Source organism: Eleutherodactylus coqui, chromosome 13 (genome assembly GCF_035609145.1).
Source record: "Eleutherodactylus coqui strain aEleCoq1 chromosome 13, aEleCoq1.hap1, whole genome shotgun sequence".
Lineage (NCBI taxonomy): Eukaryota > Metazoa > Chordata > Amphibia > Anura > Eleutherodactylidae > Eleutherodactylus > Eleutherodactylus coqui.
Window position 1 is genome coordinate 27685898 of NC_089849.1, and position 27262 is coordinate 27713159.

A 27262-nucleotide genomic window follows, 5' to 3' on the forward strand; every position below is an offset into this window, starting at 1 on the left:
GGTTTTCTTACCCCAGCACCCCTGATCATCTTCTCCTATCTCTGTCCCCTCCATTGGCTTCCCACCCTGGGTGTGACCGGCTCTCTTGTAGACCCAAAGGGAGGGGCTCCTGTGTGGTTACCCATTTAGGGTGGGTGAGGAGAGAGAACGTCCTCTTTCTTGTGGATGACTTTCTTTGGGCCCTGCTGCATGGGTGAATTCAAACAGTTTTTTTCAACCGACCACGCGACGACCTTTGATGGCACAGTGCCACTTGTGGTGCCCACGCTCCTTTGGTCGCCTTCCGGCCTCACCCACACTCCAATTGCTTACCCTTCTGGCCTGCCCTCGCTCGCAAAGAAGTGTTCCCTTTGCATTTGCATGGGGAATGCACTCGCTGGTCATAGGTGCTTGTATTGGACCATTACACGATTTCCCAAGACTTATGGCGATCAGCCTCCATTTTCCCTGTGTCTCTTGTCCTGCCATTTTTCCTATTTCACAGCTTAGGAGGGACCTCTTTGGTCTGAGTTAAGACCTGCCATAGGCAGCTCCTTGCTATCCTAACCCTCATGTAGCTCCTAAGCCTGTTGCTACCACATTGCACACACTTAGTAGTTAGGCAGATTTCTTTCTGCACATACAGCTACAATGTCAGATTCTAAGGTGGGACCCAGTAATTAGAGTAATGCCATTTTGGCATACTTGCTCCCATTGTCGCACCAAATTCTTATGCGATCAACAGGAGCCTCTTTGCAAAAAAAACTGCTTGACTCCCAGACCAGCTAGTGAACCTGTCCCAGGAATATCCACCACCATGCCCCTGACGGGCTCTAAACCCAAATGGGCACACTTCCTATAGTTGACGGGTTCGGACCTTGCAGAAGCCTCCATGTCCATTGTGGAGATACTGGGCAAGATCTCCAGCCTGGACCAAGAAACAACAATGTTCACATGCTTCCTTCCTTTGCCTCTGCTCACAGCAGCCCACTCCGCAATCTCCTGTAGGGACTGCTCCCACTCTGAGGGTGAAACTGCAGGTTCTGACTCTTCCTTAGATGAGGAACAGTCTTTCAAAGTCAACACCATGGTAGACACTCTCCATAGAGGCAGTTAGAGACTCTTCGTGTACAAACAAAACAAAAAAAACATTCCTCTGTCACCACAGACTCCTTCTCTCTCCGATGTCCAAGACGTTCGCATAAGACATTCCTCACTCATGCGTCATCTTTTAAGGACCACCACGATAGACGGCTAGAATACTTCTCCAAATAATCCTTCAAGGCGACTGGGTCAGCCTTTCTCCCTTCCTTTGCGTCAACTTGGGTCAATAGAGCCATGTCCGATTGGACAAAACTACATGACAGTCTGATGCCCCCCTCTGTGAGGCCACCCATGCTGCCAGGCGCTTCACTTGTATCTCTGTGCTTTCCATGGCAGTAGGTTGCACATTGTGGCTAAAGTGTCGGTCCGCATGCATCACCTCCCAAAGGTCTTTAAACAGCCTTCCATTTACTGGCAATTGCCTGCATGTCAGGAACACAAAATGTGCCTATCCTTCAAACCCACAGACTACCAAATCCTCCTCTGCATGAGGGGGGGGTGTTCCCCACCAATATCATTCAGGGTGGGGGGAACTGTCTCCTTTTTAGGGATGTGATTCGCTCATGTTTCAAGACTCTTCAGTACGTGAGATCGTGTCTTTGAGGTACACTATAGATTTTCGTTCTGTTCCCCAGAATGGTTTTCTTTTGCTTATTTCTCACCATCTGACGCAGCCAGATGCTCTTGATACATTTTGAGCTATTCAAGATTTACTTGACCAAGGCGTAGGTCTTCATTACTTCTCACGAACATTTCACCAGGTTTTACTCCAAACTCTTTGATGTTCCCAAAAATGACGGATGTTTTCGCCTGTGTGAAAAGCAGTGTTTGTCAGCAGCACTACCAATAAACCCAATAAGAGGAGGCACGTAGTCTTGCACACTCAGCAAGAGATTGAACTTCAGTAATCCACAAAGGCTCCACAAATAGTAACATGAGCTGAGCAGTAATGAAGTGCAAAAGATTCCTCATCTCATGGAAAGGAAATTTATTTGCTCCACATAAATAGGCAATGTTTCGGTCACCTTAGTAGCCTTTGTCTTAGATCTGAAACTCCTGAATCACTACGTCAAGGTACGTCCTTTTCATTTAGAATTCATCAGAGTAGTGGTTGCTTCTATGGATCAAGGCAAATGTCTATCCTCAATAGGTACCAAAGATGCCTACCACATCCCAGTTTACAAAAGTACTTTCTTTAGTTTGCAGTCCACACTAATCATTTCCAATTCATCGCATTGCGTTCAGCCTAGCCTCTAGTGTTCACAAACACGGTGTATCAGCTGTTATAAGGATGCTCCATTCCCACAGGATCGTGCCAATCCCTTATACTGATCAAGGCTCTGTCCGTCAGAGCCAGCGTTAGAGAGCCTCTCCATGACATGGCCACTCGTACTATTTCAGGGTGATCATCAATCGTCTAAGTTCCAACTTGGCCCCATCATGTCAACTCTCCTTTTCTTCGACACAGTTCAGGCGAAGGTACACTTCAGAGGGACAGGCTTCTGCAGTAACACGGCCACTTTCTGCCTTCACGTACTCCTGTGTCCATCTGCCAGAGCATGCAGTTGCTGGGACTCATAGTAGCCTCATTCGATGCAGTCCCATACGCACAATTCCACACTCGCCCGCTACAGCAAACCATCCTGTGCAGCTGAACAGGTTGTGTGAGTCCCTGGATTGGCCCCTGATCCTACCTCGGTCGGCCCGTCATACCCTCCTTTGGTGGCTAACGTCACCCAACCTCTTAAGGGAGGTCCTTTCTCCCACTTTGTTGGAAAGTAATAACTGTGGATGCTAATCTCTTAGGCTGAGGGGAATCTTTGGCAGCTTGACAATTCAGGGACAGGGGACCAACTCTGAATCGTCCCATCCACATCAATATACTGGAACTCCGAACAATCAGCCTGTCTCTTACCCATTGGTCCCAAATCCTGGCCAGTCATCCAATCCCTGTTCAAATGGACAATGTAATGTCCTTTCCATACATAGACTACTAGGGTGGCACAAAAAGTGCAACAGTGATGAGAGATGCTGCTGAAATCTTCCGCTGGGCGAAGGCACACATCCCAGCCATCCACATTCTGAGTATGGAAAATTTGATGACTGACTTCCTTAGCAGGGAAAGGGTAGACCCCTGGAGATTGGTCCACAACTCATCAGTCAGCTCGCTCTCTGTGTCGCGCACTCGCGATCTTCAAGCATTTGTGACGGATGCCTTAGCGTTACTATCGAGCCAGTTCTTCCTATGTGCCTTTCCACCAGCACCCCCCTACAGCTTCTCAAGCCAAGGAGGAGGCTGTCCCATTGATCCTCATAGCACCAGACTGGCCACATCAACCTTCTATGCCAAGCTCGTGTCCCTAATGGTCAACACACTAACTCCTTCCACTCAGCTTTGACAGGGGCCAGCTCTTTACCCACATTTACATACTATGCTTGACAACATGGCTGTTGAATCCACGGTCTTGAAATCACTAGGGTTCACAGACCCCGTTGTCCAGACTATGCTCATGGCCACGAAACCACCCTGCCCTGACATCTACCCTAAGGTATGGAAGTCTTTCTTCAGATGAAGCAAACATTTTTTCTGTTCCCTGAATGGTTTCCCCCTTTCAGTCAGGTGTGGATATGGGCTTGAGCCTCAGCTCTCTAAAGGGTCAAGTCTCCACGCTTTTTTTCTTTTAATCTAATAGCAACTGGCTTCCAAATCCACAGAGCGTACATTTCATCAGGGAGTGGCACACTGCCCTTTCCCCGTTCTCGTCTCCCGTCAGCACCTTAGAACCTCGGTTTGGTCCTAGCTGTCCCTCTTTTAGCCAATGCGTGCTATTTCTTGGAATGTCTCCTTCCTGGTAGCCATTACTTCAATTTGCTCCGTAATCATGCTGATCTTCCTTTATGGTGCTTTATCAGGACAAGGAGTTTCTCCATCCTGTTCTATCCTTCATTCCCAAGGTGTTTTCAGCCTTCCACCTCAACAAGGTCCTCATTCTGCCATCCTTTTGTCCAGAACCTTCACATCCTACTGAACGTTGTCCGCACACTGCAGATCGATCTCTTACACTGAACCCATCCGCCGTTTGGATTCTTTGTTCTTCATCCCTGATTGCCCTGATTGAGGCCTGGTGGCCTCAAAGTCCACCTTCATCCACTGGATCAGGTCGGTGGTTTCCGAGAACTACTGCGCCAAGGACAGGACTCCGCCCCTTTGAGTCACAGCTCTCTCCACGTGCGCTGTGGGTGCATCCTGGGTGGTGAACCATAATGCCTATACTCTCTAGGTTTGCAAGCCTGTGACCTAATCTTTGCTTTAAATTTTCACAAAGTTTTACAGGATGTATACTTCTGCATCTTCTAACGCTGCTCTTGGTTGCAGGATTCTGTAGGCAGCAGTACCCTGACCACTTCCAGTATTTTGGGCTAACCCTCCCAGGGACTGCTTTTGAACTTCTTAAGGTCTTCACTGTGTCTTCTAATGACACAGCTGAGAAAACAGTATTTTTTTGTTACCATAAAATCCTTACTCAGATGTTCATTGGGAGACACACGCTCCCATTGTTGCGTGGGAACCATCCATTTCTCTGTTCTGAGATTTCCTCTTTACTACTTTGTTTAGTTGTATATTCTGTTTGATATTCCGGTAGGCCTCGTGTCCACGGGGAAATTTGGGCCCGCACGGATTTCCCGTCCAGAATCCTGCATCGGGTCCCTCCTGGCCCGTAGACATGAGGCCCAGAAAATAGATTTTTCTTGCCTGACTGGACGCTGCGGATCTCCCTTACGTTGCGGACGGATCTTCTTTCCTCACCCTGGCGGATGTTCTCGGCACGCCGGCGCCGTGCACGGGGGTTTTTTTTTTTTTTGGAACTCTTGCTTTCCTGCGGCAGAGCTGCGGGTGTGCCGTGGGACTGGACGGATTCCATAGACTTCAATGCTGCGGGTGCTTTCGCGCACGCGCGAGCCAGGTTAAAATGACATCCGTAGGTATTTAATTACCTGCGGGTGTCCAATGATTCCCTATGGGCACGGATCATGCGTGTGGGAGACCCACACGTTTTTTTTTATTCCATTTTGCCCGTGGTCATTGGGACTTAGCCCTTGGACTTTTCCTCTTCTTCTGCTTGTGTACAAACTGATTTAGCTGAGTGACTGCAAGAGGGGTATAGCTGGTAGCAGGAGCCAACTCTTCCTTTGCTTGGTGTCCACCTCCTAGTAGCAGGAGCTAAACCCAAGGTCTTCGCTGTGTTCCCCAGTGAACATCCGAGAAGGATTTTATGATAAGTAACAGAAAATTCTGTATTGAAGTTAATTGTGGTAGATTTCACTACAAACACTATTTTTTTGCCATATTATAGATATGGCATGAGCTAGCTTCAGATCAAAAGCACAAATTATTTTTAAAAGCTCTCCTAAACTGAAACCACTTGCACTGCTCTTTCCTACATAGTATGGGCCTCCCAATCGGAGCCGCTTAAAAATGTTGTGTAGTACACTTATTGGCAAAAACATGCCTCTACAACATGCTTGAAGACCTTTTGCCCAGTTAACAGACTTTCAGAGGAAATGAGAGAAACAGGATTGTCATTTTGACAAATTACCCGCCATCCATGCCATCCTCACCAAGCTGTTAGCAGAAGAGATCACGTGAAGGCATGGTGGACAGGCTCCGGATAGCGCAGGCAGACTACCTGTAGAGGGGGTCATTTGATCTGTTGGTGAACACATACAGATCCAATAGTTTGTTGTCTACCATCCAGATACAGGTGGGTTCTTTGATTACAGAACTCTGTCTGGACCATTTCCATGCTTGGCAGAAGAAAATTTGATGTCACGGCACTCATTATGTGTCCTGCCATTAACACCCCAACACCATTGCCTCTGTTTGCAGTGGTGTTATGAACGAGAAATGTCTACCGCGGACTGGAAGTGTATCGTTTTTAGTAACCAATCCAGGTTCTGTTTGGGAGCAGACTACTGTCCTAATGAGCACTTGTAAGCTGTGTTCACATGGGAATTCTCATGGATTGGCCACACCAAAAATCCAATGGAAAACTACTACGGGTTTTGAAGCGGTTTCGCTGCCTGCCTTTCCGCTGTGACCATTTCTCCCCGTACAGAAAAAGGCCACTGTGGAAAGAAAAAAGGACGTGCTGCATCTTTATTTTCCGTGCCGTATGGCTGTTTCCACAGTTTGGCCGCAGCATGTGGACGAGATTTTTACAAAATGTCGCCCACTTTGCTGGCTAATCCCGGGATTAGGAGCCACGTGCAAATCCGTCCCATGTGAACCCAGCCTAATCCTACTTTTTGTCCCCAATGCTGGTGTGATGGACTAGTGGCCATCGCATACGACAGTTGCTTGCCCCGAGTAGTGATGGAGGGACACTAACGGCTCAGCGACGTGCCAAAAATCCTGTGGACACAAGTGTTGCTTCCAACAGGCATTTTTCAGCAGGATAACGCTTGCGCACACACACAGCAAGGGTTTCCCAAGAATACCTCCACCAGCTTGCCACACTTCCTTGGCCTGCTAAGTCGGCAAACTTATCGCCACTTCAGCATTTATAGGACCTGTGTGAACGTTGGATTCAACTGCTCACGAGTGTGCAGGATCTTGAGTGCCAGTTGCAACTTCTGTTAGCAAATGTGCAGTAGGATATATACAGAGCCTGTATGTCTCCATGCCCGCCAGTATCTCCTCATGTATCCGGGCTAGAGGCGGCCCAACAGGGTACTAGAGCCTCCTCTGGATTGTACAGGTTTCTCCAAAAACCTATCCTTTCCCTCTAATCTTGTAATCCCTTGCATCATTACATTCACACAGTTTCATCTGATTCAAGCTCCTTTGTTTCAAAGCTAAAACCTGCTCTGAATTCATGAAAAGAAAAGAGAACTTGGATGACTTGTAGTGTATAAAAATGTTTTTCCAATCTTTTGTCATCGGTAGACTAGTTGTAGACGATGTAGTTTAATTTCATCTAATGTAATAACATTGCATATGCTTGCTGCTGTAGGATGGAGGAGATATGCTTTTAGACTTTCCTTTCCTTGTCATTCTTTTCCTTTCAGGTAACATTTGTGTGCAGGCCTTGCTTAAAGGAGAGCTGTGCCTGCAATATCACATCAGGCCACTACACAATGTATGAAGCTGTCTGTTTCTGGCTCCATACAGGGTGACGGCAAGGCTGGTGAACAGTTGATCAGTTTGGGTTCATGGGTGGTGGACTCCCTTGACCAGCTGTTGATGACTTTATCTGTGGATAGGTCATCAATTTTGCAGAGCTGGAGAGCCCCCTTCTAGGCCGTTTGCACACAAACAGGTCAAATTCTGCATGCGGGAGCCTGTATCTGAATCTGACCCTGTGCCCGGCCATCGCCCACGCGTACCTGTCACTTGTCGTCTTTCTATGTACTGCAGATGGTCCGGACAGCTCTACGTCGGACATGTGCAGTACAGTTTTTGTTTTTTGTTTTTTAAATCCCTGCTCTTCCCGCACCATCGTGAGGCGTTGATGAAAAATCCGCGATCTTTCCGCAATGTTAGTTATGTGAAGGCTGTGGGTCGGACGGCTTCGATTAACTTCAATAGAAGCTGTCCGCGCAGAATCCATGCAAAAATAGAACATGCTGCTTTTTTTCTTCCACAAGCGGAAAGCGCAATTGTAGAAGCGCTTCTCCATGTTACGAACAGTATCTGCTGCAGATCTGCGGTGCGGATGCCAACCGCAGATTCCACAATGCAAATCCGTTCGTGTGCAACTGACCTTAACCTTCTGTTTCACACTTAAGATGGCCTTCCCTGACGAATCCTCCTGAAAAAAAAATGTGGAGATATTGGAAATGTTAAGTAACAGATATGCAACTTTTTTCAAATTGTGTAAGTCTCATTATACAAGCTTTATATAGAACTGCATCGACCCATATCGTGTGTGGAAGGGCATAGTGATGTATGGCCCATTTACATGAACAGGATCTGCCTATGTGTAAATTGTGAGAGAAACTCTTTAGGTTTTCTCTTATACCTTACTTTACATTGCTGTGTGCTGAAATGTTATTTTCTTATCTTTTGATTATCCTGTTTCTGCATTCCTTATATAAAAACCTATTATTTTGCAGAGTCAAAGTAGCCCTCCTTCTGTCACACCAGTGAATCTAGAGCATTCCTGTATCCCTATCAAACAGATTTCCGTCCAACACAGACAAACGCAGGTGAGAAACAAAACTTAATATAAAATGCTCAGATGCACATCTGTTAACAATCTGCAACTCCTAAATGTTAGTAAAATATTTTACGTTCATATATTTTTTTTAATGTACCCTTTTTTTTTTTCTTTTTTTTTAACCCTTTTCAGTCTGACCTCACAATGGATAAAATATCCGCTCTTGAAAACAGCAAAAACTCCGACCTGGAAAAAAAGGAAGGGAGAATAGATGATTTATTAAGGGTATGTGCTACTTTTTTCCATGTCTCACTGTATGTTATCTGCATGACTTTGCAGAAGACTTTTTTGTTTTTTTCTTGTTACTGTCGTCTTTGCCTGCTAAGATATGCACTTATGTCACTGCATTGCAAATTCTTTTTTTAAGTGTTTATTTTCTTAGCTTTTGTGGTTAAAGCGAATGTCACTATATTTAAATTTGAAATATTGTGGATAGGAGATAAGTATCCGTTGGAGGTCTAACAGATGGAGTCCTCGTTAATTAAAAAAAATAACAAGTACACTGCAATTTTCCGGCGGTCCCACAGAGATGAATGGAGCAGCAGTGTACATTTCTCAACTGCTTCTTTATTCATATGTTGGGTGGGGGGTGTCAAAGGACCTGTTTTGTTGTGATTAATGAAGGCTTGACTGCTGGTACCCCCACCCGTCAGATTTTTATGCCTTATGCTGTGGATAGGGCATAAGTTAAAGGGGCACTAACTTTTCAGACATTTTGGGCTCATCTACTAGCTTATGTTAGTATCATATGTTCTGTAATATGCTTGCATTAAAAATTGTTGCATTACCATTGTAAATCACGTTTGCCACCAGGGGTCTCTGCAATCTACTGTGTCGTTACAGAGCTTCTGTAATAACAAGGACACGGGGATGTTTTCTTAACAACAGGGGGAGAAGCTATTTTTACAGGCTGCTCCCATGCATGCAGGTCTGCGGGCACTGTGATAACCATCTCCACAATCTGTGCCTCTCCTGCTGTTACTGGGTCTCACGTCCGTATATTGGCCGGGTTTTCACGCACGGTCGATATACGGTGTCCCGTTCTGCAGCGGGAGGAGGCGGGGAGGGCCGGTAGCAGTGCACTAAGCTCCCGCCCCTCGCCACTATTTGCAATGGGAGGGGGCAGGACGGGCGGAACTTAGCTCTGCCCTCATCCCACCCTCCCATTGCAAACAGTGGAGAAGGTGCGGGAGCTCAATGCACTGCTCCCGGCCCACCTCCTCCACCTGCAGAAAGGGACACCGTATATCGCCCGGGTGTGATAACTGAGCCGATATACGGACGTGTGAATAAGCCCTCATAGTGGGTTTACTAACCTTTGGCCAGAATGTATCTGAATGCCTGAATCATCCTGTGAAAGCAGAGGGGCGGACTTTCATGTACTGCCTCCCTGCTGATTGGACCAGAAGCAGTGCAATGCAGCCTGGAAAGTAAGAGCAAGGAAAAGCAAGACAGTGAACTACTAACAGAATGTTAGACTTGCTACACGCCCCCTTCCTGATAGTGGATTGCAAACAGAGAAATAGGGAAGACCACCAGAAAATCAAAGCTTAGAGACATGAAACAGGGTGCAAGCAGCAGCAAATGAGAGAGTTAGGAGAACCTAGGGTATTTTAAAAAACCCAGGAATGCTTCTAACCTTTGACAACCCCTTACAAACGTCATATAAAAAGTGTTATTTCAATCAAATGTGAAAGTTAGGCAGCGCACCTGAGTATTTATGTGCAGTAACTGTGGAAAGACTAATGGCCCTTTTACATGGGACGATGGGCAAGCAACTTGGCATCCAACCGTGATCCCACCAATAATTGTTACTTTGCTTTCACACAGGAGCAATAATCGCTCAGTGAATGAAGGCGAAGCGAGCCGGAGATTGCCTCTGGCTGCCTGCCTCAGTTCACAGTAAACAGTCATTCATACTGCCCAAAATACGCAGTGTGAATATACCCTTAGTCATATTGAAGATCTTGATGATGTCGACTGCTTTGTATCTCAGCCTTCTAAATTAGAGCTTGTTGTGCTTAAAACTGTTTAATGTGTTTTTTTTTCTTTCCTATGACTGGTATTGTAAGTGATCCCAGCCATAACATTTCTGTTAGTAAAGCATAAATGAATTAACATATGTGGATAATATGCCTATGGGAGACCATGCAGCTTCTCACCTGGTATTGGAGGAAAAATGAATGTGACCGGAAGCAATGTCACTGGGGGATTCAGACATACAAGTAATAGATCTGTGCCCTGCTCCTCCCATATTTGAAGCATATTTAGTTTAATATTTCTGTTTTTATATAATTATTTTAGGTAAATTGTGACCTCCGACGGCAAATGGATGAGCAAAAGAAAATGCTGGAAAAGTACAAAGAACGGTTAAACCGATGTGTTACAATGAGTAAAAAGCTACTTATAGAGAAGGTGAGTGTTGCTCTGTGTTTCGTCTTGCATTTCAATTAAAATGCTACCCATTTTTAAAGGGAACCTGTCATGACCTTTGAGCCCCATAAACTGTAATTGGGCTCAAAAGTCAGGTAACAGGGTATCCAAGGAGCAGTGTTTCATACACACCGGGTGCTAGCAGTGTAACTCCACTGCCAGTGCGTGTGGACTTTAAAGGGACAGCGCAGGAAGCGGGGTGCCTGAGGAGTATAAAGCACCACTCCCCTACATGCTGTTCCCTGACCTTTTGAGCTCCATAATGTAGCTTATTGAGCTCAAAGGTCATAGGTTCTCTTTAAAGCTTGTTTGGTGTGATACACTCTGAGCCCTACAGATATGTTATATAATTAATCTGCATAACATTTTGCATTTCGAAGAAATGGTGTTGAAAGTTGGACATCAGTTCAGTTGTAAAACTTAAACTAAACTACTTGAGGTTTTCTAACTGTAATGAGTGTAATGTCTGTTCGTAAGTGGTTACAGAAATTAAACACCGTCAATAAGATTACATTTGCAAAGCAACAGTAATTGTTCTTTTCAAAAGAATTGTTCCATAAAGTAAGAATCTAGCTGCACAAAACATTCGGAAATAATTTTCTAGCACCATCTTTACCAATAAGACAAATTTTTACTGTACTATATTGGTGTATTATTAAGCCACATTCACATCAACACAACTTTCCATTCGGGGGATTTAATTTTCCTGTTGCATTATGGAAACAGGAAAAGAAAATCCCGTCCTAAATGAATCCGTTCTTTATGACTTAAGCGGTGCCGAACGTACCCCATTGACTATAATGGGGTCTGTCCAGCTTCTCTTATGCCCTCTGGTATTTTCTCGGTCTAAATAGTGCAGAACTCTGTACTATTTATTCTGGGATTGTAGGCTGAATCTGTGCCAAAGGCTCTGAATGTGGCTTTAGATATATTTAATTTTATTTTTAAATTCTCGTCATCTTGTAGTCAAAACAAGAGAAGATGGCATGTCGAGACAAAAGTATGCAGGACCGACTGCGTTTAGGTCACTTCACTACTGTCCGCCATGGAGCCTCTTTTACTGAGCAATGGACCGATGGATATGCCTTTCAGAACCTCATCAAGTAAGTCAAATTTACTATTTTATTTGATGCTCTTTGATGATTTCTTTTATATTTTGTTTAATCTGTCATGTGCATTGAAAGATAATAGGATCTTAGATAACATCACTTTTTTACAGCGGGGGTTTGACTTTTGGGACCCAAGCTGAACCTGGGCGTAAAGGGTCATAGAGCTGTTTTTAGTGCTATGCTCTCTTCACGGTCCTTGTCTGCAAAGCTGCCCTTCGAGTAAATCATTGTGCAAGGATCAGCGGCACAGCTTCTTTTACTCCTTTTAATGCTACAGGACGTACATTTACCTTATGAAGGTTTGTATAGGGGATGATTGGATGTTGATCCCACTTAATACAATGCGGATGCCGGCTGTTTCTCACAGGTAACACCTGTCCACAACCGCTCCAATCAATACCGATGCTGATCGAGGTGGTTAACCTTTTAAGTGCCCCAATCAGTGTTCAGGGGTCATGAATGGCACTCTACGATGAGATCACAGGGTGCCATTCGGTTGCCGTGGCAACCAGAGGCCTTCTGAACCCCCTCTTTGTTTTTGTTTTTTGTTTGCTTTTTAGTTAGTTTTCAGATTGAATATCCTTTATTGGTATTTTTTTTAATTCTATTCTAGGCAGCAGGAACGAATAAACTCTCAAAGGGAAGAGATTGAGCGACAACGAAAGCTGCTTGCCAAGCGGAAGCCTCCTGCAATGGGACAAACTCCACCAGCTAATAATGAACAGAAACAACGTAAAAACAAGACAAATGGTGCAGAAAATGAAACGTACGTCATGACAATGGCAAGGTTTACTAGAAATCATGGATGCATAAAGGTTTCTGACTTTTTTCTTTCTTTTTTCTTGTTTTACTCACAGATTAACTTTAGCAGAGTATCATGAACAGGAGGAAATATTCAAGCTCCGACTAGGTCACCTTAAAAAAGTAAGAACCAAGTAATTGCTTTAACATTTAGTACCATCTTTGCATCTAAATTGTAACTTTTACTACACTTCTTTTTTTTGCAGGAGGAGGCTGAAATTCAAGCTGAGCTAGAACGTCTTGAAAGAGTAAGGAATTTGCACATTAGGGAGTTGAAACGAATACATAATGAAGATAACTCGCAGTAAGTGGATACCATAATGGCTATTAATTATCAGCATCTTTTATTCTTTGTGTTTGCAAAATCACTCGTGCACGTAGTCTTCATTAAAAATATCGTTCAATTTTGTGTCTACAGCTCTTGTTTGTCTCTCCATAATTAGACTACCAGTAAAACGCTGCATGGTCTGAACCTGCAGTCATATTTTTTCTTTGCTTTTCTTCTGTCACCTACTTCTTACTGTCATATGTTCAGTAGGTAAGCAATAAGTAGGTGCCAGGAGGGAGGGCTGTATACAGCTTTTAAAAAATTTCAAAATTGCTAAATAGTTTAGATGCATTAAAATATTTATTCCAATTGAAGTAGTATAGTTTTATTTGTATTTTTGCTGCCTGAAGTTTTGATCTTTGGTTGTTTTTTTAAATGTCGCTAGCGATATTCCGCAGCAGGAGAGGATGGGGGAGCACTGACATGTCTTCACGATGAGCCTATCTAATAGGCTCATCGCGGCAAATCGCATCATGCCACGATTTCAATCCCGCGTTGAGAATCGCTGTGATTCTCCGCTTGTGGACGTTGGACTGTGCTTTCCATAGTTAGTCAATGGAAAGCTTTTGATAGTGATCCGTGGGCGATTTATCGCAAGCAGATCATCGCCCGTGGACAGGTAGCCGTACTGTTTTTTTGTTTTTTTTTGTGTTTTTTTTTGTAAGTACTGTCTTGATGATGAAAGGTAAAAAATTGATTTCGCATTATGCTAGCAAAGCTCATGTGGTAATTAAATCTTCATGTTTTTACAGATTTAAAGACCATCCAACGCTAAATGACCGATATCTTTTGCTTCACCTGTTGGGTAGAGGAGGCTTCAGTGAAGTATATAAGGTAAGTATAGTCTGTCCTTAGGACTCCAACAATCGAAAAAACATAATGCCTCGACATAAAATTCCCTTCTTTGCTTGTTCTCACTAATTTTATTTTGCTAGTAATTTATGGGTAGGAACCTCATCCATACAGGAGAGTACTTTAGCATGTTCCAAATCTGAATTCTTATTAATTTTTAAAAAATATTGCACTTATTAGCAATACTGTGTGACTATCCTTAGATTATTTCATTTATTTTTTTTAAGTAAGGTGTTTTTGTGTGTGACTGTTTACACCAATTAAGAATTTCTTACGTTTTTTTCTTTGGAAAATGTGTTCCTTTACAGGTATTTGATACGGTTTATGTTCAGTAGTTAGAGGGATTGGCATTTTACTGACCAACATCCCTTATAGGGCTGCCTTTCATAAAATGACAAATTGAGCTACAATTACTCTTTCACCGCACCAAGATTTAGTGCTGAAGCCCCACCGTGGTCCTGGCGTTTTTGTGACCGCTCACATCAACAGAAGTCAAGTGACCACTGTAGCGTCACGTTCCCATACTCCTGCCATCATGGAGTTAAGGATACAAGCAGCAATGCCAGGAGAATGGTTTGTGACACTGCATCCTCTGGCTGCAGTGGTCACCGGAATTCCTGGAACGTCGGCTATCACAACAAATGCCAGGACCACAGCCGGTCTGCAGCGCTGAATCCTGGAAGCAGAAGGATAAGTATAGCTTAGTTTGTTTTACTACGGGCAGCTCTATTGACGGGATAACCGGACAACCCCATTAAAAGGTTAAATTGAAAACATATGGAGGAGCTCAGATATAGCGACCTTGAAGGAGAATATTAAAAATTTTATGCTACTTGGGCTGTCTGAGTAGAGTTCTGAGACCCCTCCCCCCTCCCCCCCCCCCCCCCCCCCCTCTCATTTCTTGGTTGAGGAGTGGTTCAATATGGTGAGAGATCCTAGGTGATTGGGTACAGAAATTCTGAAATCTCAAAAAGGATTTTAGTCTATGGTCTCTAGGTATTTTCTTTCCCCTAAACTCCTCTACTAATCCCCCTATGTCTGATTTATTTTCTTCTCACTCTCTGGTTTTCTTTTCTAAAACTGTCCATATCCTTTTTAAATGTTTTGGACAAGGAGGAATGGGGTGGCGCTTGGTGGCCGCTCTCTAGGCGGTCCTTAGGGCCAGATGCCCGAGGGAGACTTGCTAGACTATGATTCACTGGATGAGAACAGAACAATGTTGAAATGTTTATTTTTTTTACTCTATATACATGCATAGAAGGGACAGCAGAAGACACCAAATATAGCAATGTTAATGTCTGCGGCTATTGTCTCAATATGCAATCAGTCTTATTCTTATTTAATGATACAATTCTAATTGTAATTTTGAATATGAAAAGTTCAATTAAACCTTTAGGAACATAAAAGGCTAAATTGAGGTAATATGACACTTTTTAAAAATACATATTCTATTTATTTTGAAGGCGTTTGATTTAACGGAGCAAAGATACGTAGCTGTGAAAATCCACCAGTTAAATAAGAACTGGAGAGATGAAAAGAAAGAGAATTACCACAAGTAAGTATGTTTTAGTAAATGGAAGCAATTGAAAAAAAACTTTTCGGACGTGCTGAGGTAAAAGAAGATATACATGCGCGCCTCTTAATAAATTTGTAGCTCTGGCTGTCAATGCACCAGAGTTAAATTTACACACGCTATGAGCAGGTGTAAATTTGCAGAGTTTTGGGCTTAAGTTGCAGTAAATTTGTTAAGCCATGAGTGTCGTCATGCTTTTTTCTAAGCTCTGCTCACTTAAAGAAAAAAAAAAAGTGATGGCAGTGGAAAGGGGGCAAAAAGTCGCTAATCTTTAGTAAGTATGGCTTGTTTATGTGCTAGTATAATTTTGTTTTTTTTTTTAATGCCAGAAAGCTTTCACTTGGTCTATCATTAATTTACCTTCTTTGGCCAAATGCTCACGAGCGGGTCAGATTCCGCATACGGAATCAGACCCTGCCCATGGCCGTGATCCGCTCGTACCTACTGTTTCTTCTTTTCTTCTGTACTGTGGATGGTCCACATGGCAAGCCATTAGAGATGCACAGTATAGGGTTGTTGTTTTTTTGGGTTTTTTTTTTTAAAGCGACTGCTTCTCCCGCGTCATCGCTAGGCGATGACACGGAATTCGTGACCCTTCCGCAGAACGGCCGCAGATCGGATGGCTTCCATTTACTTCAGTGGAAGCCGTCCACGATGGTATAAGACATGCTGTGATTTTCCCTTTGCGAGCGGAAAATCCCAATTGACTTATGCTTGTGGACATGGAAAAGCAATTTTACGTAGCATGTCTAATGGCAGTATTTGTTGCAGGATCCAGAGGCGGACGACCGCTCCGGATTCTGCAATGCAAATCCTCCAATGTGCATTGGCCTTTGTCTTTGGTTATTTGGAGAATTTTCTGGAATGTTCTCTACATAGTAATCTTTACCTAATAAAGTGCTGTTCTTGTAAAATATGCATTCAAAATGTCTAGTGCATGAATACTTACACATTCATCAGTGCTTTGTGACAGATCTTTTCTTTTTTTTTTTTTCTTCTTTCTTTCTTTTTTTATAATCTAAATCACTTTTGAATTACTTTTTGTGATGTATTTTTATTTCATTCATATGCTAAATTTCTCTCCCCAGACATGCCTGCAGGGAATATCGCATTCACAAGGAGCTGGATCATCCCAGAATAGTCAAACTGTATGACTATTTTTCTCTTGACACAGACTCGTAAGTAGCTGATCTTTTTCTATGACAAAAAATTGCACATTAGCATCTCTGCGTGCCAGATGCCTGCGCCTTCTTGTTGACATCTGCTCTTCATTTAGTATTTTGATCTGATCAAATATTGCTGTTAACCTCCCATAGCATTTTCAAAATTGTAATTTAAAAAAAAAAAGAGAACCAGCCTTTTTTTTGTTTTTAATGGATTCATGTAGCTGTTTTAAAAAATCAACACATCATAAGCCATGTTGTGTAATAAAGTTTTTTTAGATTTTCTTTAAAATAGCACTGATCTTTTCGCAGGTTCTGCACAGTGCTTGAGTACTGTGAGGGCAATGACCTTGACTTCTACTTGAAGCAACACAAGCTTATGTCAGAAAAGGAAGCTCGTTCCATCATAATGCAAATTGTAAATGCCCTCAAGTACTTGAATGAGATCAAACCACCAATCATTCACTATGACCTAAAACCAGGCAAGTAGTACTCTGTTCAATATGCTTTGTCTTTGTCATTCCGTTTCACATCACTCGAACACTGACATGTGCATTGTTTTCTGACCTTACTTTTTGGTAACCTGTTTGGTTAGGAGACTTTCAGTAGTTTCACTGATCTCAAATGTTCACATTACATCAGCTATTTCACTTGTTCAATTCAATATGTTCACATGGGATGTACAGCAAAATCTGCTTTTGTTGTATGCAGTTTTGTCACAGATAGTCTGGATTTTCACCCTCTGTATTGCAAAGCAGTAAAAAAAAAATGCTGCAGATGTCAATATCTGCATTTCTGATCAATTAATATGTGGACAATCTCTGCAATATGTACATGAGATTTGTTCAGGCCTTAACTACATGTATTGCATTTTGGATTTTTCATCACAAACTCTGCTGCTAATATGCCCTGTGGCCCCAGTATTGCTTTTGCAGTCCACACTGGAGTTGTTTTACTTGGAGTCTTGCACCCATTCCAATTACCTAAACTAGATCAGTATGGTGCTTCAGCAGAGTGCCTTATAACACTAGTGATTTGCTACATTCTGAAATTTAATATGTTGTAACTTTTTAGGTAATATTCTTTTGGTTAATGGTACCGCCTGTGGAGAGATAAAAATCACAGATTTTGGACTCTCTAAAATAATGGATGATGACAGCTATAACTCTGTGGATGGCATGGAGCTCACTTCTCAAGGAGCAGGCACATACTGGTAAGTATACATCAAACTGGTCAGCTCCATGAGCATTGAATGCCATCGGTGGTACAAATCTTCAAGAGGGCCTGTCATGTCATAAAGTCAGCAAGGGCGACTGCATAGCTCTAACACGATCGCTGCTTTTCTTTTATTCCTACTCTTTCCCATTCGCTCATATGGCCTTTTCCTAGAGTTGGCTCTAAATCGCTGTGAATCTCTCAAATAGGCAGTTCCACCAGTTGCTGTCAATGGTTTATGTCAGACCTGAGTCACAAGCGGATGTCATCTGTTGACAGTGAGTGGTCAGGAACGCCCATTTAGCTACCAGCTCTGTAAACCTGTTATTTCTTAGAAGTGGCAGCTCAAGTAAATGAGGATGAACGGATGGAAAGAGGTGGGAGGGTGTCCATAGCTGTTTTTTTTTGTTTCTTTTTTTTTTTACTTGACAGGGCTACATTAATCGCAGAACTAGTAAATGGGTTTTAGTTGCGCTTAGATTGCCATGTTAAACAATACTCCCCCACACACACACACTTTTTTATTTTATTTTTTTTATTCTGTTATCCTTTATCTTGAACTTGATGTGTGAACACTTAGTATGGTTTTCATATGTTACACATTGATGTAGTCATTGTGATGACTGATGAGTATCCCACTAAAGTGCAAAGAGGAAAGCTAAAGGGTTTAAGTTTCAGGTTTGCATAGATTCTGATTTTTTTTTTTTTATCTTTTCAGGTATCTTCCACCAGAATGCTTTGTGGTTGGAAAGGAACCCCCCAAAATCTCCAACAAAGTAGATGTGTGGTCTGTAGGAGTAATATTCTACCAGTGTCTGTATGGGCGAAAGGTAATTTTAGCCAAAACTGGTTAAAGAGGTTGTACGAAGATTATCTTCTCCTTTATCCACAGTATAGTGGAGAAGTGTCTTTTGGAAATTCTACTGCTTGGACATTCAAAGACCATGAGAATTGAGAGTACCATGTCACTACTTATAAATGGAGCAGTGGTTGAGCATGCACACTCCTGCTTTGGAACTGCTGGAGATTGCGAATTGCTATACTCAACTTCTCTTCAGCAGTCCCATTGAGGTTAGCGGAGGGTCTGTACCGGTGGCCACTGGACTACTGTTCTTGTGTCCACCCGTATTAGGTAGCGGTTGAGCATACACTCTAAAGGCCCATTTACACGCAGCAATTATCGCTTGAGATCCATTAAAACGATGGCGTACGAGCGATAATTGTGCATATAAATACTCCCATCGTTTACTCTTTGGCTGAACGATGATTTTAAGATGAGCTTAAAATCCATCATTTAGCCTGAGAGTTCACCGCGGGAGTGGCTGATTACATTGTATTCATGAAGGCAGCCTATGACAGCCCCTACAAGAACAAAGAAGCTGATTGCAGAGCTCAGACCACCTGCTGAGTTCTGCAAGCAGCTCCAGGGGGCTCATTTGCATGCAAATAAAGCTGATAAAGGGCTAATGGGCATTATCTTCACAGTCTCAATATAAATTGAATGACTGCACAAGTACTTAACCACATTTCCATTGATATAAGGTGAACCAGGACCTCATTCTCATGATCAGTTTGGAGGTCTATAGTTCAGACCCCCACTGATCAGAAACGTATCCCCTATCCTGTGGACGAGGGTAAATTAATATCTTGGCACAACCTCTTTAAGTGTTCAGAACGAGTTTCACTTTGCACACATTGCATAAGCCACTATACCTTCAATATAAAATGTCAGAAACTAATAAAAATACAGTTTCCCTGCTAGTAGACAAGTCTGATATTTTTTTTTTCCTAAATAGCCATTTGGTCACAACCAGTCTCAGCAAGACATATTACAAGAAAACACAATCCTGAAAGCCACAGAGGTGCAATTTCCTCCAAAACCAGTTGTGACGCCAGAAGCCAAGGTACGAACATGAGAATTTTCATTCCCTGTGTGAAAAATAAGAATTAATTGAAAGAGAAAATATAATTACTTTTCTCCTTCTCAGGCTTTTATCCGTCGTTGCCTTGCCTATAGGAAGGAAGATCGGATAGATGTTCATCAGTTGGCATCTGACCCTTATCTACTGCCACACATCCGTAAGTCAGTCGCCACCAGTAGCCCAGCCACTGCTGCAATAGCCTCAACGTCTGGTTCTTCAAACAACAGCTTGTCAAACTGAGACTGTAAGAATGGAACATGAAACATTGCACCTTGTGCCACTACACGTGGTAAAGCTGGCAGAGCAGTTACTTGGCTACTCTGGAATACTTCTCTTCTTTTAGATGGAGAGTAGTGCGTTCTCCATGGAACATTTCAATTTCCGGCTTTTTAGAGCCATAAATTGCTGAGTTTGATGCAGTCCGGGGAAGGATCGACACTCATGCTGGGTGAGAGCCTGAATCTGTTTTTTGTTGGCAAGGACCTCTGACAAATTACAAGGCTTGTAGACTTGGACATGAACCCTCTCTCCCTCACCCCACTCCATGGACTTCTGGATCCTCTATACAGCTGACAACCGTTGCATACGCGGAATTGACTTTTTACTGAATACGTTTTCAGAAGCGGAAACCTAGTAGACTGTACTTGCCCCTTGTTGATATTTAAACCTGTTCTGTTTCCCCCTTCATCCGTTTTATTAAACACTCAAGAAAATAGCCAGAAGGATAACCAAATTCGCCACGGCTTTCTTTTCTCCTTCGTTATAAATAAGAATTAAATGGCCTTTTTCTGGGAGTTAAAGTAACTTTTAACCTCTCCATTGAAAGCAGGCTCATCACTTGCACATGCTTAGACATCGATTACGTCAAAAAATAATTTGTTAAGCCAATGAAAACGTCTGGGGTAATCCCTCGTTACTCATTTTCATTAGTCATAGTAAATTGAAAGATGTACTGCAAGCATCCATGGAGTAGTATGCCCTATGTGCGGGTGTTGATCCCTCTCTAAAGGGTTAATCTGGCAGATATCATAGGTTTTATTAAAGTGAAATCCATATTACTAGGGACAATTTATTATCAGTCTTTATTACAAATTATAAACTTCACTTTTGCAAGTTTTTCACAGAAATCAGTTTCCTTTTAAGAGATTGCGGTCTGTTTTGAGTGTGCTTTACAGCAAACTGTGGTCTAGGGACATATACAGTCAGCATCTAGTGATGATCAGTATCAGTTATTCTGCATTTACCATGGATAGCTAGCCTTTTTAGAAAGCTTTTTTTTTAAAAAATTTTCCTGGTGATCTTGCGCTTTCTTAACTCTTTGGGTTAGTTTTATGACAACTAAAGCACAGAAAGGCTGCTCATCCCTCCATCACAACCAACTTTCTATAGACCATTTAAAAAGATGAATAGAAAATTTTCTATCTTGGCGGCCGCTTTGCTCCTTCAGTTTCTATTTCTTATCTTTACTATTTCACATTATGCCAGTGTGCACGATGCCCCTTTACACTTTTTTTTAGAATGCCGTTTATTTTGGCATATACACAGCATCTCAGAAATATTTGTGGGTTACTGATTTTAAAACAAAATGTGACCTTTTTGTAAATCATCAGTGACAGTTGTCTCTTAGAAGCCAATTTTATTATAGATGCCTTAGTTAACTACGATCATGTTTTGTTTGTACTGAAAGTTGCACAATGTTAACCGATGCATAGAGAGCCAAAATTTGGCAATGTACAGCAAACTTCCCCAGATGCAGCCATAGTTGTTGCAGTAGTCCACAGAGGTTGAGATCTCAATTTGCTGAACTATTTTGTGATTGAAGGGCACAGTTTTAATATAAGGGTGCAGGTTTCTGCTTCCTTAAACGCCCATCTGGGTCACATTTTAGCGACATCTGCTGCATAGTTCATTTAAATGGCCATAATAAATACATGTGGCATGTCAAAGCAATTTATTTCCCTGTTGGGGGGGTTTTCACACATACCGGAACGCTCCATACGACACTGGAAAATTCTGACCTGCGAAAAAATATACACCACAATCCACATGTCTTAACGTGGATTTTAAAAAAGAAATATTGCGTCACAATCCACATTTAGATGTGGCTTTCAATTACAAAATATTCTGCAGCATCTCTAGGAATGTTGAGGTATTTCTAAAAGCAACCTTAGCGTATTTACACGCAGCAAAATTGGCTCAGACAATGCTTGACATTTTACAGTACAAGTCATGTGGATGGGATGTCAAGAAATTTAATCCACACTCTATAGGAAATAAATGTGCAGCCCGAATTGACCTGTGATGTGGATGTTAACCCTTTCCAATCCAATGTCTGACCTCTGACGACGACATGATATAAGGCTGTACAGCCCCGATGTTGGAAGACCTTCGTCTGGGTTCTCTTACTGTATATTGCCAGCCTCTCTGCTGTCGGAGCCTATCCAACGTGTCACCTCATTCAGTACTGGCTTTAGCCAGCATATAGCGCCGTTGTATAATGGCAGAAAAAGAGTAAACCCTCTAGGAAAACCAGGATGCAAATTGAATTGGAAAGGGTTAAATCTGCAGTATGTCTATTTATGCTGAAGGTTATTAGGGTGGATTTCACCTTTTCAAATAAGGTGGACTCCGCTTCAAAATCCTTTTACATGCAGATTCTGACGTGATGTACGCCAAATTCTGCAACGAATGGCCCTCTGTGGGAAATCCACTACAGTTGCGACTTCCAAACAGAGGAGATGCTGTCCTTTTTTTCATGCAGCATGGAGTGCGTTCAGACTTTGCAAATTTTTTTTTTTTTTTAATCTGCCACCAATTTCTTAGCAAATCCATGGCAGAATACCTCTTTTGAAGTTGCAGATTTTGCTTTCGGTTTTAATTGTAAAGCATCAAATCTGCAAAAGATGCGTCAGATTTGAAAATCCAAAACTTGCGCTTGAATCCACAATTTAAAAATCTGAGTGTGTATGGAAATACAACATTCACCGGTATTGTACTGTATTATGTTGTAGATTGCAGGGCAGAATTCGCACAAACTCCACAACAAATCCATCACCTCTTATTGGGCCTTTTTTTTAGAATTCTACTCTTCCAATATTTGTGGCTTTTAGTAAAACATTATGGCTATGTTCACATGCAGCAAGTTTTATCCGCTGTAGAGTGGTCTGAGTTTTGCCATTTTCACTTTTGTAAATGAAAGATCTTTCACCCGACAGACTGACAAACACTTCAAACGCAGCCACCTTATTTGCAGGCGATGACAGTCTACTGTCAGTCGGCTAAAACAATCGCTCATGTTTTCACTTGGCAAATGATCGTTTATGGTTGTAATCGTCCATTTTTATTAACTTTAGTGTAATGTGGACGGGTACCTTAAGGCCTCATGTCCACGGGCAAAAGAAGAATTAAAATCCGCAGCGGATTTTAACTCTTCTCCTGCCCGCGGATCCGCATCCCATAGGGATGCATTGACCACCCGCGGGGTAGATAAATACCTGCGGATGGTCAATAAAAGTGATTTAAAAAAAAAATGGAGCATGAAAAAATCTGGACCATGCTCTATTTTCGTGCGGGTCTCCCGCAGACTTCTATTGAAGCCTATGGAAGCCGTCCGGATCCGCGGGAGACAAAAATAGGAATTTACTCACCTGCTCCGGATCTTCCCTTCGCCGCTGCTTCATCTTCTCTCCGTCGCGGCCGGATCTTTTTTCTTCGGACCGGCGCATGCACAGGGCATGCAACAGACGTGCCCTGTGCATCCGCCGGGCCAAGGAGAGAAGATGAAGCCGCGGCGAAGGGAAGATCCGGAGCGGGCGAGAGGTGAGTTAATTCTTATTTTTATGCCTCATGTCCGCGGGGCAGGAGGGACCCGCTACGGATTCTCCATGGAGAATCCGTAGCGGGCCTGATTTTCCCCGTGGACATGAGGCCTAAAGGAGGGATTGTACAGGATAGGGGAACTCTTGCTGATCGGTGGGGGTCTCACCGCTGACCCCACCGATCTCAAGAACTAGCGGCCCATGTTCGCTGTCCGAGCATGCACAATCAGCGCTCTATTTATTTCAGTGGGGCTGACGGAAATGCGTGAATGGTTGCCGCTCGGCTATCTCTGTAGTCCCATTGAAAGTGAGTAGAGCGTCGGTGCTCATGTGCTGCCAGCGCTCCATTCAGTCTCCTTCCCAATGCTGGGGGTGCAGTAACCCCACAGAGAAGAGGACTGAGGACACGGGGCCCCATTTTTGAGATCAACAAGGATCTCAAAGGTGAGATCCAACTGATCAGCCAGTTATTCCCTATACCGTTGACAAGGCATAACCTATTGTTTTGATACAACCCCTTTAAGCCAATGCCAGACACCTCTGGTGGTATCTTATCACCCCTGAGAACAAATGGAATGGACATGGAACAGCCTAATACTTTGTGTGTGGTGGTTGGGGGGGTGGGGGGTGGGCGTGTTATCGATTCATCCCACTGAAATCTATAGGTTTAGCCAACATTTATGTAAATTGCCTCTTTAAGGTGACCTTCCGGTTTCTGGACCAAATTCTGTTCTAGGATCGAAAGTGGGGAGGATACATTTATTGCTGTTCTTTTCTGCCAATGTCTATCTGGTCTACTGGTTTTAGCATCCTGTTCTCAGCTGTCCAAGATGGCCACTGCCATTGTCTAGCTATTCAATGTGCACTGGTCATTGACTGGCCAGCACTGATCACATGAGCAGTACTGGCTAATGCTACCAGTCCACTGTGGGCTGAAGATTGCTTCGGCCATCTTGGACAACTGAAAACAGGACCCAGAAACAGTGGATCAGATGGGCATCAGCACAGAAGACCAACAGCAGTTAATATAACTGCCCCTTTGGTCTCAAGACAATTTCTGTCTTGAAACTGGAGGGTCACTTTAATCTCTGCATGTGAACATGGCCTAGTGGTAAGTTTCTCTTAAAGTGAAGCTAACATTCATTTTAATGATCACCAAGATAATGATCAAAATCTTCCGTTTTGATTTATAATGCATACACACTTCTGTTCTATCTAGTATAAATGGGTTCACAGAGGTACAAGGGGGGTAGGAAGAAGTCCACAAGAAGTCTTAACAGCCACGTTCACACCAAGTTTTAGTGTCTGGGAGGCAGTTTTGTTGTCATTACTTGAAGATTTCTTATAAAATTGCTTCTCAGATTTAAACATTGACTATAAAAAAACGAAAGCCAAAACCGCTGTAGAGGAAGCCAGCAACTTGATATAAACTGATAAATTAGTGGCTTGGGAGCCAGTACAAGACAATAAGGGAGTGCCTTCTGAAACTAGAAAACTTACTTTTAAACTTAGTATTCTGCAATGCATCATGGTAATGCTACTTCCTGCGTGGTTTCCTTTTGCTGCTTTTTTGAAAAAAAGCGTCTCTATTTTCATTCCTCCAAAAGGGGGGAAAACAAAACATTTGTGTAATTGTCATAAAAAAATCAGAAAGTCAGGATACAACGTATTGAACATGTGCACTCTTCCTCCTCCCCGTGTTTTTTTTCCACCCCAAATGATTAGTTTCTGATAATATGGGTTTCACTTTGCTCCAGGAATAATTTTTAATAAAATACTGTTTTTTGTTTTTGTTTTTTTTTGTTCATTTTTGTTTTGTTCATTTTGACTTGAAGGACAAAATGTGTATTAATTCATAACTGAAAGTCTAGGATGAAACATCCGAGGATTAAAAAAAATACTGATATTAAAATACATTTGAAAGTTTAAATGTTTTTTCTGTGTATGGTGCAAATATTTTTTTTCTACTTTGCTTTTATTATTTTTTTTCTGAGTCATGATTTCTACCTAGATGTGCATATGGCATGACTGATGTGATGAAGAATCAGTAAATACTTGCTACATATTTGGCACACTAAAGCATAGCTGCTATTTTATAGTGGTGATACGGTAGTGTTTGTGGTGGCCCATATGCTGAGACCTCTACTGTCTGCTGAACAACGGGGCAGAATTGCTCCGATTTGGCTCTTCTTGGTAGCTGAAGATAGACTGATAGCTGAACACAGCCTTCCAGAAGTCTGACAAGAATAATTGGACAAAGAGCAATTTCCCGATGTCGTCATGACAACATAGAATGGGAGGTTGCTCCTCTGACAGGAAGAGGCAGAAAATAAAGACACCCACCAAGCACCAGTGTTTCCTGTCCCTACAGGACAGAAGCGACAGACTCCACCGCATGCTGTCAGAAAAAATGACTTGCCCCAGTCGGGAGTCGCGCGGCTGCATCAGACATTGGCAGCCCTGGTTACCCCAGTGAGAAGTACCTCATCTGGGTCCCAACCAGGATGCTGCATGGTTCAGGGTCCAAGCACTGGCCACTGGCACCACAGCGGCTGTTATTCCGGTGGCAGCCACAGCTTCAGAGCTCCGGCGTCACTTCTGAATGACGCGGCTGACGTCTGACGCTTCGTAAGGGCTCGGGGCGTCAGTCGGAGCTTGCGGGGGGTGTTGCCTAACGTGGAAGATCCGCCCAAATCAAATTTTTTTTTAAAACCCCAGCAACAGAAGAACGCTGCTGCGGCCATTACAGACGTGTCACCGATACCAAGGAAGGATTCCGGGAGCCGCTGTGGAGATGTCGGCCAGACAAGATCCTGAGAGTCTCCAGACTGTAAGTGGTCCTGTGGGCTGACCTAAATGCACTTGCACCACACTCACTCCACTCACTGGGCATTCCTTGTCATTTGCAGGACAGGGATACTCAAAAGCCTAGGGAGGCAAGGAGAAAAAGTAAAAAATGCCCAATGTGCTTGGAGAAGTTGGACGAAGCTTACACTAAATCGCCTTGCACTTCATGTTCAGCTTAAGTACTACAAGAGGAAAAAGCGTCTTTCATGTCCGATATCCGGGCAGTGGTGCGTGGAAAGGTTCAGTCTTCATTTGCAGAGCTCCAGCCAGGAGCCGCAAGAGAGACTGTTCTGGCAGTGTCAGATTCCAACATAGCAGAAGAATTTTCACTTGGGGAACTGAGTGAAGAGGTGCAGGAGGAAAAGAAATATTTTCCTCCTTCAGCATGGATCAGTTGCTTAAAACAGCCCGTAAGACCATGCAGGTCAAGGATGAGGCGCAACAACCCCGTACAGCGCAGGACGAGATGTTTGCGGGTCTTTCACGACAACGCAGGTCTGTCTTTCCCGTAAATGCTACCCTTAAGCGACTGATCCTAAATGAGCAGCAATGCGTCAAACATAGTCCAATGGTCTTAAAAGACTTTAAGGATCGACTTCTGTTTTCAGAAGAAGACATTGCCACCATTGATGAAATGCCCCAAATAGATGCGGCCATTTCCATGGTGACAAGGAGGTCAGGCCTGCCCTTTGATGTGCCACACCTGAAAGACTCCGTGGACAATAAGGTGGATACAATCATGAGTAGATCTTGGTCAGCATCGGGCATTGTGATAAAATCAAATATTGCAGTTACTTCCGCAGCTCGTTCCATGGCTGTCTGGCTCAATCAATTATCCACATTAATTGACCAGAAGGCCTCAAGGGAGGAAATCACTAGCGGCATTCCCCTACTGCAG

At 43.1% G+C, this 27262-nt stretch overlaps 1 protein-coding gene across 3 annotated transcripts in view; it reads left to right on the forward strand.

The window, feature by feature from the left end:
* TLK2 (tousled like kinase 2) overlaps positions 1 to 25433 on the forward strand; it is a 51196-nt gene extending 25763 nt beyond the window's left edge. For all 3 annotated transcript variants that reach the window (XM_066587483.1, XM_066587486.1, XM_066587484.1), the window contains 15 exons: positions 8200 to 8292; positions 8436 to 8528; positions 10608 to 10718; positions 11703 to 11839; positions 12459 to 12611; positions 12703 to 12769; positions 12853 to 12950; positions 13727 to 13808; positions 15290 to 15381; positions 16488 to 16577; positions 16875 to 17044; positions 17637 to 17775; positions 18496 to 18607; positions 19574 to 19681; positions 19766 to 25433. In XM_066587483.1, coding sequence (XP_066443580.1) covers positions 8200 to 8292; positions 8436 to 8528; positions 10608 to 10718; positions 11703 to 11839; positions 12459 to 12611; positions 12703 to 12769; positions 12853 to 12950; positions 13727 to 13808; positions 15290 to 15381; positions 16488 to 16577; positions 16875 to 17044; positions 17637 to 17775; positions 18496 to 18607; positions 19574 to 19681; positions 19766 to 19939 — 1719 coding nt within the window. In that variant the 3' untranslated portion in view covers positions 19940 to 25433. The remainder of the gene's footprint in view (positions 1 to 8199; positions 8293 to 8435; positions 8529 to 10607; positions 10719 to 11702; positions 11840 to 12458; positions 12612 to 12702; positions 12770 to 12852; positions 12951 to 13726; positions 13809 to 15289; positions 15382 to 16487; positions 16578 to 16874; positions 17045 to 17636; positions 17776 to 18495; positions 18608 to 19573; positions 19682 to 19765) is intronic.
* The last annotated feature ends 1829 nt before the right edge of the window (positions 25434 to 27262 follow it).